Below are 12,531 nucleotides of genomic sequence, written 5' to 3' on the forward strand. Positions count from 1 at the left end.
ATGCCCAATTATAATTATTGTAAAAATATATAAAAAATATATAAAAACGAGCAGCGCCTAGCTACCAACATGAGGACGCAGAGACGTGTGTGAAGTCCCTTCCGGGTCCCAGTGCTCCACGAGAGAGGTGAATGGCGGCCGCACGCTACAACTAAGCAGTCGCAAAGGAAAGTACAGATTCCCTTACTCTCTGGGACAACGGCTGATACAGACACAAGATCCAGCATTCTAAAGGACTTCAGTCTACACAGAGGTGATCGTGGAGTCTTCAGTTGGTGCATGGGCTGGTCCCATAATATGCCTGATTTTATCAGACAAATTGTAAGTGTGCATTTGTCTTGTCCGTGATGTATTAAAATTCATATCTGATTTTACACAAGGATCGGGCGCTTCTTTTCTCTTTTATATATATATATATATATATATATATATATATATATATATATATATATATATATATGTGTGTGTGTGTGTTTGTTTTTTAATATAAATGTTTTTTAATATACCAAAAAAAGTTTAGCACGTTAAAGAAAGAGGCCAATAATTTCTCTAAAATTTTAATGGAAAACGTCATAGAAAATATTTCATATCCTTTTACATTTTATAACACCACTGTATATACATGATTAAAAGTAAGAAATGCATACAGATATTAATGTGGGTTGAATCCATGCACATATATTTAAATGTTTTTTGGGGTTTTTTTTTTTTATCGCATTCATATACATCAATTACATCTACAGCAACAGAACCAAAGTGTGGCATCAATATACTTCAATTTCTTTTTTTTTTTTCTTCAATACATTAAACACACAAAATATGGAAGACATACACACCTATATAAATATCAGTTTTTGTGTGTATTTCTAACAAAGAAATGTTTTATCATCAGTAAATAGAAAAAAAAAAGTCTAAATATTGGTCACTTTTTTTTTTACAATGCAGTTAAAATGCAGCTAACTTATGTTACACTCTAACCTTATATGTGGGAGTAATTGCTATTCACAGTTAAGAAATTGGGTTATGGGTATTTTGTTGGTTACTCCACTTTTTCCCTAATACAATTACAGAGAAGTGGCGCGAAACTCCATTCATTTGGATGGGGCTTCAAGCTTCCGCGACAAGGAGAACACTGCTCCCCGAGTAGGCGTTTTGGGGCTGTCTTCAATATGCGGTCATGCAGTCTTCCACAAGGAAGAGCTCAGTTCCACGCAGAAAGAGGAAGCAGTTTCACGGCAGAGGCCTTTGTGAAAATAATGTCTATATGTTAAGAACATGAAATCGGTGACTCTATATTTACATATTGTGTTAAGAAGTGTGAGGCGCTATAAACACAGAATCAGTATTAGTGTGAAGTACTGTAGAAAACCCAAGCCTAGGTAAACATGCAAAGAGTTAACATCCAACGTACACAAGACTATTAAGGAACCTTAGGTGCATCTTCAATTTTATAATGTATTTTCTTATAATGAGAGGCTCATCCATTTCTCTCAAATTGAAATTTTATACGCTAGTTACATTTTATAAGTTATTTTTCATGTAAACATTTCAGACATCCACAAAAATGAAACATCTGCTGCTGTTATCTCCTGCCTGTTTTATGAAGTGATAAAGCAAGTAATGGAAGCTTTATTATTTCACTTAGAAGGTTGAATTTATGGCATTTGAAACAATTAAAAAAAAAAAAACAGGAACCTTTTAGCTCTTTTTTATGGATTCCGATTTCTAAAAAAAGACGAAAACTAAATGTCAAATTAAAACCCAATTTAAAAATCTGGCTAGATTCCACAAAAAAAAAAATAAGTTTGTTGAATATACTGTTGCTGCTTGAAACATTCAATTAATTTAAACAATAAAGGCAGCAAAGATTCATTAAAAGATGTTTAAAAAGTAGCTTTATGCATGGTCAATTCTGGAAGGACCCCTGTTCGAAACGAAAACAATACCTTCTAAACCCATCATCCCAAAGGCATCAATATTCTTATAAATTGAACAGAGCAATACTACATATATCAGGCAATCTAAGGCTGAACTCAGTGCATACCGTCTTGCCTTTCACTCCTAGGGATTGATACGTAAGTTTGAGAGACAATGAACACCTACAGTAAATACATTACATTGGCAGTAAAAGCTGCTCCCTTATCATTTTGTAGAAATGTATACGAGACATAAAACGGACTTGAAGAACTATTTTCCAGATTATAATGTGTAGCTGCAGAAACTGCTTAAATATAGACTGTTTAATGCTTTCTATTCCTGAGTGCTGGTCACGATACAGAATATAGGAGGCGACATTGTACAGTATGTTGCTCTGCCTGGTTTCATCCTTCTGCTCTTAGGAATTCTTTTGGGGGATCTTTATCGTCACGGTTTTGGCTTCAGTGTACTCTCGCAGTCCATATTCGCCCCTAAAAGAGCATTTAAAAAAAAAATTATATGACATTCTTAAATAGTTCTTCACTTTAAATAAATGTATAATTAGATGAAATACATAATCAGAAATGTTATCTTATTATTGCCAATCTATTCTTAATGGTTGACTGTCAAAACAGTAAGAGTCAATTTAAGTGAATATCTACAAGTACTGTAACATGATTAATATATTAATCCGTGTCCTAATATTTTGATATATAGTCAGCTGTAAATATATATATATATGTGTGTCACAAAAATAGTATTGCATTAAAATAATGAATACTAAAAATTAGTATTTCTTACATTTCTCTTCCATTGCCAGACATCTTATATCCTCCAAAAGGGCTCTGAGCATTTAGGGCATTGTAACAATTAATCCTGTGGTAAAAAGAAGAGGTTTTTTTTGAAGGTTTGAATCTAAATCATTAAGCATGTCACAAATCATTATAACCCAATTTCATAGAGAAAGATACAAATGCCAGGAACTGATACGGAGTGCTGGCAGCCAGCACCGGATCGGGCAGAGCATGCTAAATAGTCACCATGCCGAACACCATTCAAAACTTTATATATACAAAAAAGCGGCTGAATAAGTAATATACATATTCTTTCATCATAATGCAGCCGACTCTAACAGTGCACACAGTAAGTACAGGCATACCCCGCTTTAAGTACACTCACTTTAAGTACACTCGCGAGTAAGTACATATCGCCCAATAGGAAAATGGCAGCTCACGCATGCGCCTGTCATCACGTCCTGAACAGCAATACCGGCTCCCTACCTGTACCGAAGCTGTGCGCAAGTAGGGAGACTATAGAGCCTGTTACAAATGCGTTATTTACATCAGTTATGCACGTGTATAACGATTGCAGTACAGTACATGCATCGATAAGTAGGAAAAGGTAGTGCTTCACTTTAAGTACATTTTCACTTTACATACATGCTCTGGTCCCATTGCGTACGTTAATGCGGGGTATGCCTGTATGCACTATCTGCTGCCATTTCATAAGACCATCTAGTGTCTTATGGATGATTACCTTCACCTGTATGCACAGTAAGGTGTCCTATGGAGTAGCACTGTTTAGCAAATATGGCCCAGAATATCATTGTTCTATCACAATGTTCAATCCCAGTAATACTACGTCTGCTAAGGAAGCCAACATGTTATGGGCAGCTTAAAGTAGGACTCCATTGGCAGGTAACTAAATGAGGATTCAGGTGTGGGCGTTTGTGATTTTTAAACCACATACATATGAATTGGTGAGGAATGTGTGATAGTTTCCAAAAAAATTCCCTTCCATATTTAAAAAAAACTATTCTCAAGTTAAAAACCCCTAACAGCAAGGCTGCTTCCAAACTTGACATGATGAAAGTCTGAGCGGGCTTCAGCTCTCCGATTGGACAGTCATTTTAAAATCAGAGCACTAAATGTAATTTGTGCAATTATTATAACATTGAAGAGTTATCGATTGTGTTTTTAAATAGTCCCCCAAGCTGAAGACAAAGTAAATGCCATTGCCTCTCCCATAACTTAAACAAAGACGTAATATGCACTTTAAATAGACTGCATTGCCAATAAAGTATAATCATGAACTTAGAAAGGTTTGTCTAGATTTGCATGTTCAAGAAAGGCCCCAAGGCCAATATCAGCATTGCGTATGCTGTACATAACAGCATTATAAGGGAAGGAATGCAAATTATTAGAGGCTGATATATTACAGGATGTAACAATGTTTTATACAGAGCATGGATATATAATTACAATTATTCTAAAAATGTTTTTATTAACTCTTATTAAATTACCACTGTGACCCTGAGCACAGCAAAATAAGGTCCTGAAATAGGCCCAATAGCTTTGATCATTATGGGAAAAAAATAATTAACTCCTTCTGTACTGGAACGCAATGTTTAATGTAATATACAGAACACACGTTTCTTGGAATCAAAAGTAAACACATCATCAGGTTTGGTGCATGATGCCGCAATGTTATTCTTACCAGACAGTTCCAGCTTGCATTGCCGAAGATACCGTGAGGGCCTTGTTTATGTCATTGGTAAAGACAGCTGCCACTAGCCCAAAGTCCGAATTGTTGGCTCTTTCTATGACTTCCTCCATGGTTTTAAACCTTAGTATTTGCTGAACAGGTCCAAAAATCTGCAACAAAAGGAATTTTTACATTAACGCATCTGGTTTATGTCCTTGTCAAGGCCAGCTGATCATGGAGTAAGAGGAGGAGCGCAGGGTCTTTCAACTACAGCAGCTTAGCAAAAAAACAACATTTTTGGGATGGCCAAAACAATCTGCTTGACAGTTAAGCTAGATATTGTAGGCAAGAAACAAAGAAGTCCAGAGCAACATCCAATGTGACAAAAATACACAGTGAAATACCTATATATCTCTTGAAAAAAAGGGGTCATTTAGTTAACCCTTTGGCCAAAGCGTATAAGCCTGCGAGCCACTTTCAAGGCATGACCATAATATCGCAGGTCCTAACACTAACTGATTAAAATCCTTATATACCTCTATAATTAGAGGAAGGATGGTCCTGGCATTCAACCTGTCGCCACCAGCTGCATGAAAAGGGGGGGGGGGAGGTTCTGAGAGCTTGCTGGGTATCTGTGTTTTTGAGATATTGTAGGCAGACTGACCGTATCCCGTTATTATACTGAACACACCAACTTATCCCAGCGTTCTAATTTTCCCTTCTTGTACTACTGGCTAGGGTTGCCAAGTGGCTTCTCCAAAAATACTGGACACAATGGTGAAAAGTGTGACGGGCTCGAGACACAGGCACAATCTTCTCTCACCACTCCATGCAGTTTCCTCCTCTCCTTAGCCCCACCCCAGGCTCCTGACACCATCTCCTGATTGGCTGCATTACCCAGCAGCAGGCAATCAGGAAGGAGGAAGCTGTCCAGACACCTAGCAACAGCCCTGCTCTCTCCTCGCTCAGGGAAATCCCGCAGCCCCTAAGCCGGTCAGGTCACATACCCAGAGAGGTAATACTGGACACACACATGTCCAGTATTACCTCACATTTTTTTTACTGGACAGTGTCCAAATACAGTTCAATACTAGACACCTGGCAACCCTTCTACTGGGTTACCAGTTGAAATAGCAAACTTTAGAAAATGGAATGAAAAGATGGAAATCACATTGTGCTGGATCTTAACTGGGTGCTGCAGTGTAATTACTACAAGGTAAGACACTAGTATAGTGCAAAGTTATTGAGATTGTACCTCTTCTTTGGCAATCCGCATCTCATCTGTCACACTGGAGAACACAGTTGGTTCTATGAAGAATCCTTTTCTCCCAAGTCCTTTGCCACCACATTCTAGGGTGGCTCCTTCAGCTATGCCACTCTGGATAAGCTCCAAAATCTTGTTGTACTGCTTTTTATCGGTCTTAAGAAAAGGAATATGTGTTATCATGTGCACAAATATCTCAACATGTTATATATTCCCAGGAATTATTATAGGTTTTATACTGCGGGATTGCGGCTTTAAAATCGAACAAATGGGAAAATATACCCACATCATTTAAAATTTGACTTACCAAAAACATCATTCAGTGCAGCACTTTTGAAAATTATTTGTTGTTTTTATATATGCAGCATTTGATTAACTTTAATGAAAACAAATTACTTAAGCTGCCGATCTATCCGTTCTCCTCGGATCAGTGAATAGCATGCTTCCTGGGTTCACCTAATGGCCGACCTTGAATCAATTGTTCAGGCCAGTGCTCATGTGCTTGTAGCAACAGCGACAATATAACTTTATATTACTAAAGGTAACATTGTTTATTGTTACAGCTTTCAGTTCAGCCACAGTCTCCTGATAGGCACACAGGAACACTGCAACACTTTCCGGTTTGTGATCATTTGCTGCAAAAGCTCTTGCACTGCTGGGCTCAAAAATAGGTGTGCCGGAGGCTGCTATAGCAACCAAAGGATGCTCAGTACATTAAAACTCATAATAAAAATATACACAAAGGATTTAGAAGGTTTTGCTGCTGCATTAGCAGGGGCGGAATGGTCAGCGGGGCAGTTACCCCCGGGCTGGTCCGCTTTGCAGGAATGCGGGCCGCTCTCTGCTTTGCAGTAACTGTGGCCAGCCTGGCACCTGGCTTTGTTCCCAGCAGCAGGCCGGCCTCTGTGTGCAGCCGGAGCTGAAGGAGTGTGAGCGGGGGGCGGAGCTTAAGGGACGGGGGAGGCACAGGCCAACAAAGAGCTAAGGACTTGTGGAGGGGCCAGAGTGTGTGGGCGGAGCTAAAAGTGCAGATAGAGCACAGGGGCAGGGGGGATTGAGGTGAGGCGCTTTCCCCTGGCTGGGGGAGAGAGGGGGAAATGCTTGCAATGGCAGATTTAACATGTTGCCGCTGATAGGCACTTACCTTATTGCCAGCTGGGCCGCTGCCTCCTGCAGCACTGCCCTCCTCCTTCTGCAGCGCCAAATGACGCCACAATGTCTCATGACGCATTTCCATGACAACGCAACGCCCTGTGATGTCACGTTATCATGGCAATACATTACCATTTGGCACTGTGAGGCTACAGAAAGAGGAGAGCAGCGCGGAGAATATAAGAAACCTTTATAAAGACCCCACGTCCTCCCCCGGCAATAAGTGGGGAAGAAAGCGGGGCCTTTGTATATGGGGGGGAAACCCCCCAGAAAATGTGCCGCTCTAGGCCCGGGCCTATTGGGCGTAATGGGAAATACGCCTTTGCATGCTTGTGTGTTTGTGTGTGTTTGTGTGTGTGTGTGTTTATTTGTGTATGTGTATATATGGCAGGCTTGTGTGTGCGTGTATATGGCGTGTGTGTGTATATGGCATGCTTGTGTGTGCGTGTATATGGCATGAGTGTATATGGCATGCTTGTGTGTGCGTGTATATGGCGTGTGTGTATATGGCGTGTGTGTGTACTGTATATGACATGCTTGTGTGTGCGTGTATATGGCGTGTGTGTATATGGCATGCTTGTGTGTGCGTGTATATGGCATCCTTGGGTGTGTGTGTATATGGCGTGTGTGTATATGGCATCCTTGGGTGTGTGTGTATATGGCATGCTTGTGTGTGTTCTGCATTGTAAAAGTGCATGTAGAAGGTTAGAAACTTTTTTACATGCATTTCTTCATTAGAAACCTTTACTTACGCTTTTACAATGAAGAACATTGAGAGTTTGCATTTTTAACACATTAAATCACTTAATGTGCCAAAAGAGCGTGAATCTAGACAAATCTCCAAGTGGCCACAAGACAGACTGAGGACACCTCCAGCTCCCTAATCCACGAACCACCTTTACTTTGTTGGACTAGTTAGTGACTCATTTTAACATCAGTGAGTGATAAAAACAAGACTGCTTTATCTCATGGTAACCCAAAAATATTTGTATATAGATATTTCTTCATTAAATAGGCATTTACCTCAGACTTCTAGTGCCATTTTTGACCATATATAAATATATGTATATGGGGTGTGTGTGTGTGGGGGGGTGTATACAGTATGATGCATGTATTGCCATAGGGTGCAATAAAGTGTGTTCTGTATGTATATTGTACATATATGTTCTGTGTGTGCCTATATGTATAGCATGCATGTGTATGTGGTGTGCATGTATTTATATAGTGTTCTTCGTGCATGCATCAGGTGTGTGTATTTGGTCTGTTATCATGAGTGTTATGTGTTTCTGATGTGTGTACATATGTACTGTATATAGTATGTATATGTCTTTGTTGTGTGTTTGCATGTGTACAGAGCTTGCTTATTGTATGGTGTACACGTGTGTAGGGTGCGTGTAGCGTGAATCTATGTTTGGTGTGTGGGCTGCCCTGTTTCTGGGACAGTTGGTTGGGCTTACCACCCGGGCTAAAATTTGCCAGCCAGCCCCTGCGCATTAGCCATTATGAAACCAACTGAACTATTCTTAAGATACTTGCTTTCATTCCAATGATTTACGAGAGGTTAAAATAAAAATGGTAGTATTACCTGCGGGCCTTGTTCAGTGGTTGGATCAAAAGGACTCCCAACGATCCTACTCTTTGCACGTTCAACACTTCTCCGAACAAACTCTTCATAGATGGCCTCCTCCACAAAGGTCCGGGAACCTGCAGTACAGCATTGCCCTTGGTTGAAGAAAACACCTTGATGCGCTTGTTCAACTGCGTAGTCCACTGCAAGACGAAGAGAAATACAATGAAGAATAAACACGGATAGGTCAGAAGTAAAGTTGCTTCGAACAATACGCCCTCACTTGGTAAGATGGAACCTCCACCATTCGTTAGGCTCACTATTATAAGGAACCTTCCCAGCCCCCTTAGTGTTGTAGCTGCTCTTCGTTGAAGTACCACCCAGGAAAAATGCCATTCGTGGTTTCAATGCTCAGAGCATCTCAATTTGTTGGAGGCTGGATATGCAAATAGTTAAAGCCATTTTAAATTCACTTAAAACAGAAGTGCGCCAACAGCTGAATGCCAACATGCACAGGGATCCAGGAAGTAATATCCCGTGGGGGAAGGAATAGGCTGTGCACTGCATCAAAAACCGATGGATCATCTGCAACATGGTAAAAACAAAGAACAGAGAAACCTCTGACGCGTTTCGCGCGCTTTGTCAGAGATAACTTACAGGTGAATCTAGCACCAGTACTTCCCCCCCAATTGAAATCCTCTGAGCCAAACGGACGAATAGGAAGCTGCGCCCCAAATTAAGCTGCAGCTTACTATTGACCCACATAACACTGAGATGTAAGCTGCCATTTTGTGTTCCATTGAAACAACGTCAATGCGCTAGCTTCATAGTTCATTATCTCTGGAACCAGGGGATCTCCTAAAGCTGAAAATAGCATGTTTCAGCTCTGGAAAACTATTGTTCCTATCCTTGTTAAAAAAATTTTTTTTTAAATAGCTTACAAAAATCTGTTACTTTAATAAATCATAGATTTAAAAAAATGTACTTAATGTAAAGATGATATAGCCATTATAATCTTACTGTATATTTAGTTTAGTTGCCAGCAATTACAATAAATCCTTGTTGACATAAAACAGTCTAACCCAAACTGCAATATTTACCATCATCATTAGCAATGGTTTACTCTACAGATTGGAATTAATGTCATGCTTTCTTTCTTCAAATTGCAACAATAATTTGCAGTTGTCAAAGGAATAACTATCAGTTTAGACTTACAATCAGCATCTGCAAAAATAATGTTGGGGCTCTTGCCTCCTAACTCCAGAGTCACTCTCTTCAAATTGCTTCTTCCAGCTGCTTCTTGGATCAGCTTTCCCACCTAATGGGGAAAAAAGGGAAAAGTTACAATATATCAAACATACAAAAACATAGGGTCATTTACTGGGGCTGTGTATGGTTACTTATGGCTCTGCACAGTAAAAAATGGCCTATAATATACTTTAAAGAGGGTGGTGCAAGAACAGAATATTCCACAAAATATGATAACCCTGGAATTCCGGGGAGAGAGAAGTGATATGATTCTCTTATGGGGGGTTGTGAACATCTAGGCCGCGTCCATAGTCCACGCAATGCAAGCAAAAGGCTGTACCTCAATGTGGATGGCCATAGAGCGCGCGATTTCCGGCCAGACAAAACGATTTGATTTTGTCGTGCGACAGCCGGGTCACGTGGGCGGCTCAGCCAATGAGGGCGAACCGCTCATGTGACATCACGGGTACGCCTCCGACACACGCCATAGGAATCCTACATACCACCGATCGCTTCTCGTGCGCGCGACGCTGTGCGCTCGTTGCGCGCCTACTATATCCAAGGCCTTATATATAAAAAAAAAAATCGGTGACTAGAGGCTTTGTCAGGAAAATATATGCAGCAATGTGTGAGATGTTATTGTATTGGGTTCATATGTATACGATGAAACTAATATATATGGTGGAACCCTTCTCTCTCCCCCCCCCCTTTTTATTTTTGGTATCCCCACCCAGTTGTTTGAAAAGACAAATAAAAAATAATTTCTAAAGAGGGTGGTGCTGCCATTGCATAATATAGGAAACATGTTCACAGTATAGGACAAAAGGGACAAAGAAAGCAACAACAAAAAAACAATGGTAGCAGAAGACTTAAAAATGTCATTTTTCAAAAAAAATAACAATTAGAATACAAGTTACTGTTCTTTATTATAAGGTTAAAGCAGAAGTGTAACTAGTTTTCTTGTATTTAAGAGGACTTTTTTTTTTTAATATTCAAGGAGTTTGTATTTTAAACAGAAATAAAGGATCAGTTATGTACACGCAGCTATATTAGGTAACGGACTGGTTTTAAATCAGTATGCTGATGAAATAAAGACTTTTGCATCTGAGCTTCCAATGGGACTAGGATATCTACGAAGATCTACAGGTCACTGATGCCGATGTAGCCAGAGGGGAAATGTGCAATAAATTAGAGGGGCGTCTAAAACCCGATACAAGACACTTCTGAAATGCACCTGTCTAAACTAAAGTATCAAAGGCTAGCAGCGTTTATTTGAGGGTTTCCAGAAGACACACCCTACCACACATTGTTCTTAGGAGTTAATCATCACAATGAAAAGAGAACATTTTCCTATTGCAGTTAGTTTATTTCTAAAAGGGAACATCTGAGACGGCTCTTGAGAATGAACATGCGGCTACATAACAGTCGTGAGTTGCCTCTGCAGCCCCAGAGCTAGAGCTTGCAGAACAGCAGACACTCAAATGATAGGAGTCGGAGTCCCACCACGGTCCAGTGCCTTCTTGCCACCAGAATAAAAATCACCAGTAGGCAAAGAGCAAGACCTGTGCACCCAATGCTGCTTTAAATTCCTAAGCAGAGGTCCTTACCATAATGAAGCCCATAATGTTCTTTAAAACAAAAAAATAGGCCAAAGATAAACCAATATGGATGGGGATCTTGGTGTGTAGAAACGTCAATGTCGATATCGAGTACAATCAATGTGAAATTCTTATTCGGAGAGAAGTGTGAATGTTTGAGAATGTGAATAATGATAATAAAATTGTCAACGCAAGCACTAAACACCCAAATTGGAGTATAACAGCGTAAAAACAATACACAAACAATGATATTTTATGAATAATCCATCCTATTTTTATCTGCTGCTTTAGTTCTCAGAATTCCTATGGACATCCCCCTCCATAAAGATGGAAATCAAAACAGGAAATTAAGCATAAAAAGTGTATACACATTAATAAGTATTTTATACTTCCAATCGTTATATTCTTTAGTTATATTTTAGATTTGAAGGTGTACTTGTCAGGTAGAAGTAATACCTTAATGGTTAAAAGGAGAGCAAACTTTCAGGACTAACAAGGAACATGCGGAAGTATACTTGTGTAAATTGTAGAGTGAACAATAGATTACAGTCCTCCCCAGTTCTGCAGGGGTTAATGAATGCTCTACAATTTAGGGGAGTCACTAACAAACAGAATATTTGATAAAGCTCCTACACCCAATCTCTTCATTTATGCTTCCTGTGGAGTCTCTCAGCTCTACAGTATCTGAAAACGCCTAAAAAAAGCATTCAGGCAAGCTGGGGAACATTGAGAGAGAGAGAGTCTCCCCCACAGATAATGGAACTTGGCTGATTAATCAAAAGGAATGTTGGCACAGCGAACCTAAACTCCCATAACTGCACTGAATAGGCTGGAAGATTGATATCAGTAGTATCCCTGGACAAGATGCAAAAAAAAAAACCCCATAACCCTTCAAACTTGATGTGAGGGTATGAGCTAAAGGTATTTGGCTCAATTAACAGTACGATTTGTTATAAGGAACAAAAACGAAACAAAACTCCACATCTTGAAGAGGACTTTCTAAAAACAACAGATTACGTGACCATTTTTCCCCCTCCTTTTTAATTCTGTATTTCCCTAACACAATGCAAGAAAAGCATATCATTCAACATGGATGAAGGAGCGGCTCAGTGAGTAAGGCCTCGGTCCCACTGCACTCGTTGGCGCGGGCGGCCACACGCGAGTTCCCCACCAGCAGGGGAATCCTCCCGAGCCGGTCCCCCCTGTGGCGCGTCAGCCGCTATGGGACACAAGAAAATGGTGATCCCTAGCGTTGACGCGTCACGTGGTGTGGCTGTGAGCCAACGGGGAGGGGAGGCTTC

General features: G+C 40.1%; 1 protein-coding gene across 2 annotated transcripts in view; it reads right to left on the minus strand.

Moving 5' to 3' along the window:
- Positions 1 to 541: 541 nt before the first annotated feature.
- ALDH1A2 (aldehyde dehydrogenase 1 family member A2) overlaps positions 542 to 12,531 on the minus strand; it is a 69,409-nt gene continuing 57,419 nt past the window's right edge. For both annotated transcript variants that reach the window (XM_075575790.1, XM_075575791.1), the window contains 6 exons: positions 9,600 to 9,702; positions 8,403 to 8,587; positions 5,657 to 5,821; positions 4,414 to 4,571; positions 2,719 to 2,793; positions 542 to 2,408 (listed from right to left, as the gene is read on the minus strand). In XM_075575790.1, coding sequence (XP_075431905.1) covers positions 2,336 to 2,408; positions 2,719 to 2,793; positions 4,414 to 4,571; positions 5,657 to 5,821; positions 8,403 to 8,587; positions 9,600 to 9,702 — 759 coding nt within the window. In that variant the 3' untranslated portion in view covers positions 542 to 2,335. The remainder of the gene's footprint in view (positions 2,409 to 2,718; positions 2,794 to 4,413; positions 4,572 to 5,656; positions 5,822 to 8,402; positions 8,588 to 9,599; positions 9,703 to 12,531) is intronic.

The sequence above is a fragment of the Ascaphus truei genome, chromosome 18 (genome assembly GCF_040206685.1).
Source record: "Ascaphus truei isolate aAscTru1 chromosome 18, aAscTru1.hap1, whole genome shotgun sequence".
NCBI lineage: Eukaryota > Metazoa > Chordata > Amphibia > Anura > Ascaphidae > Ascaphus > Ascaphus truei.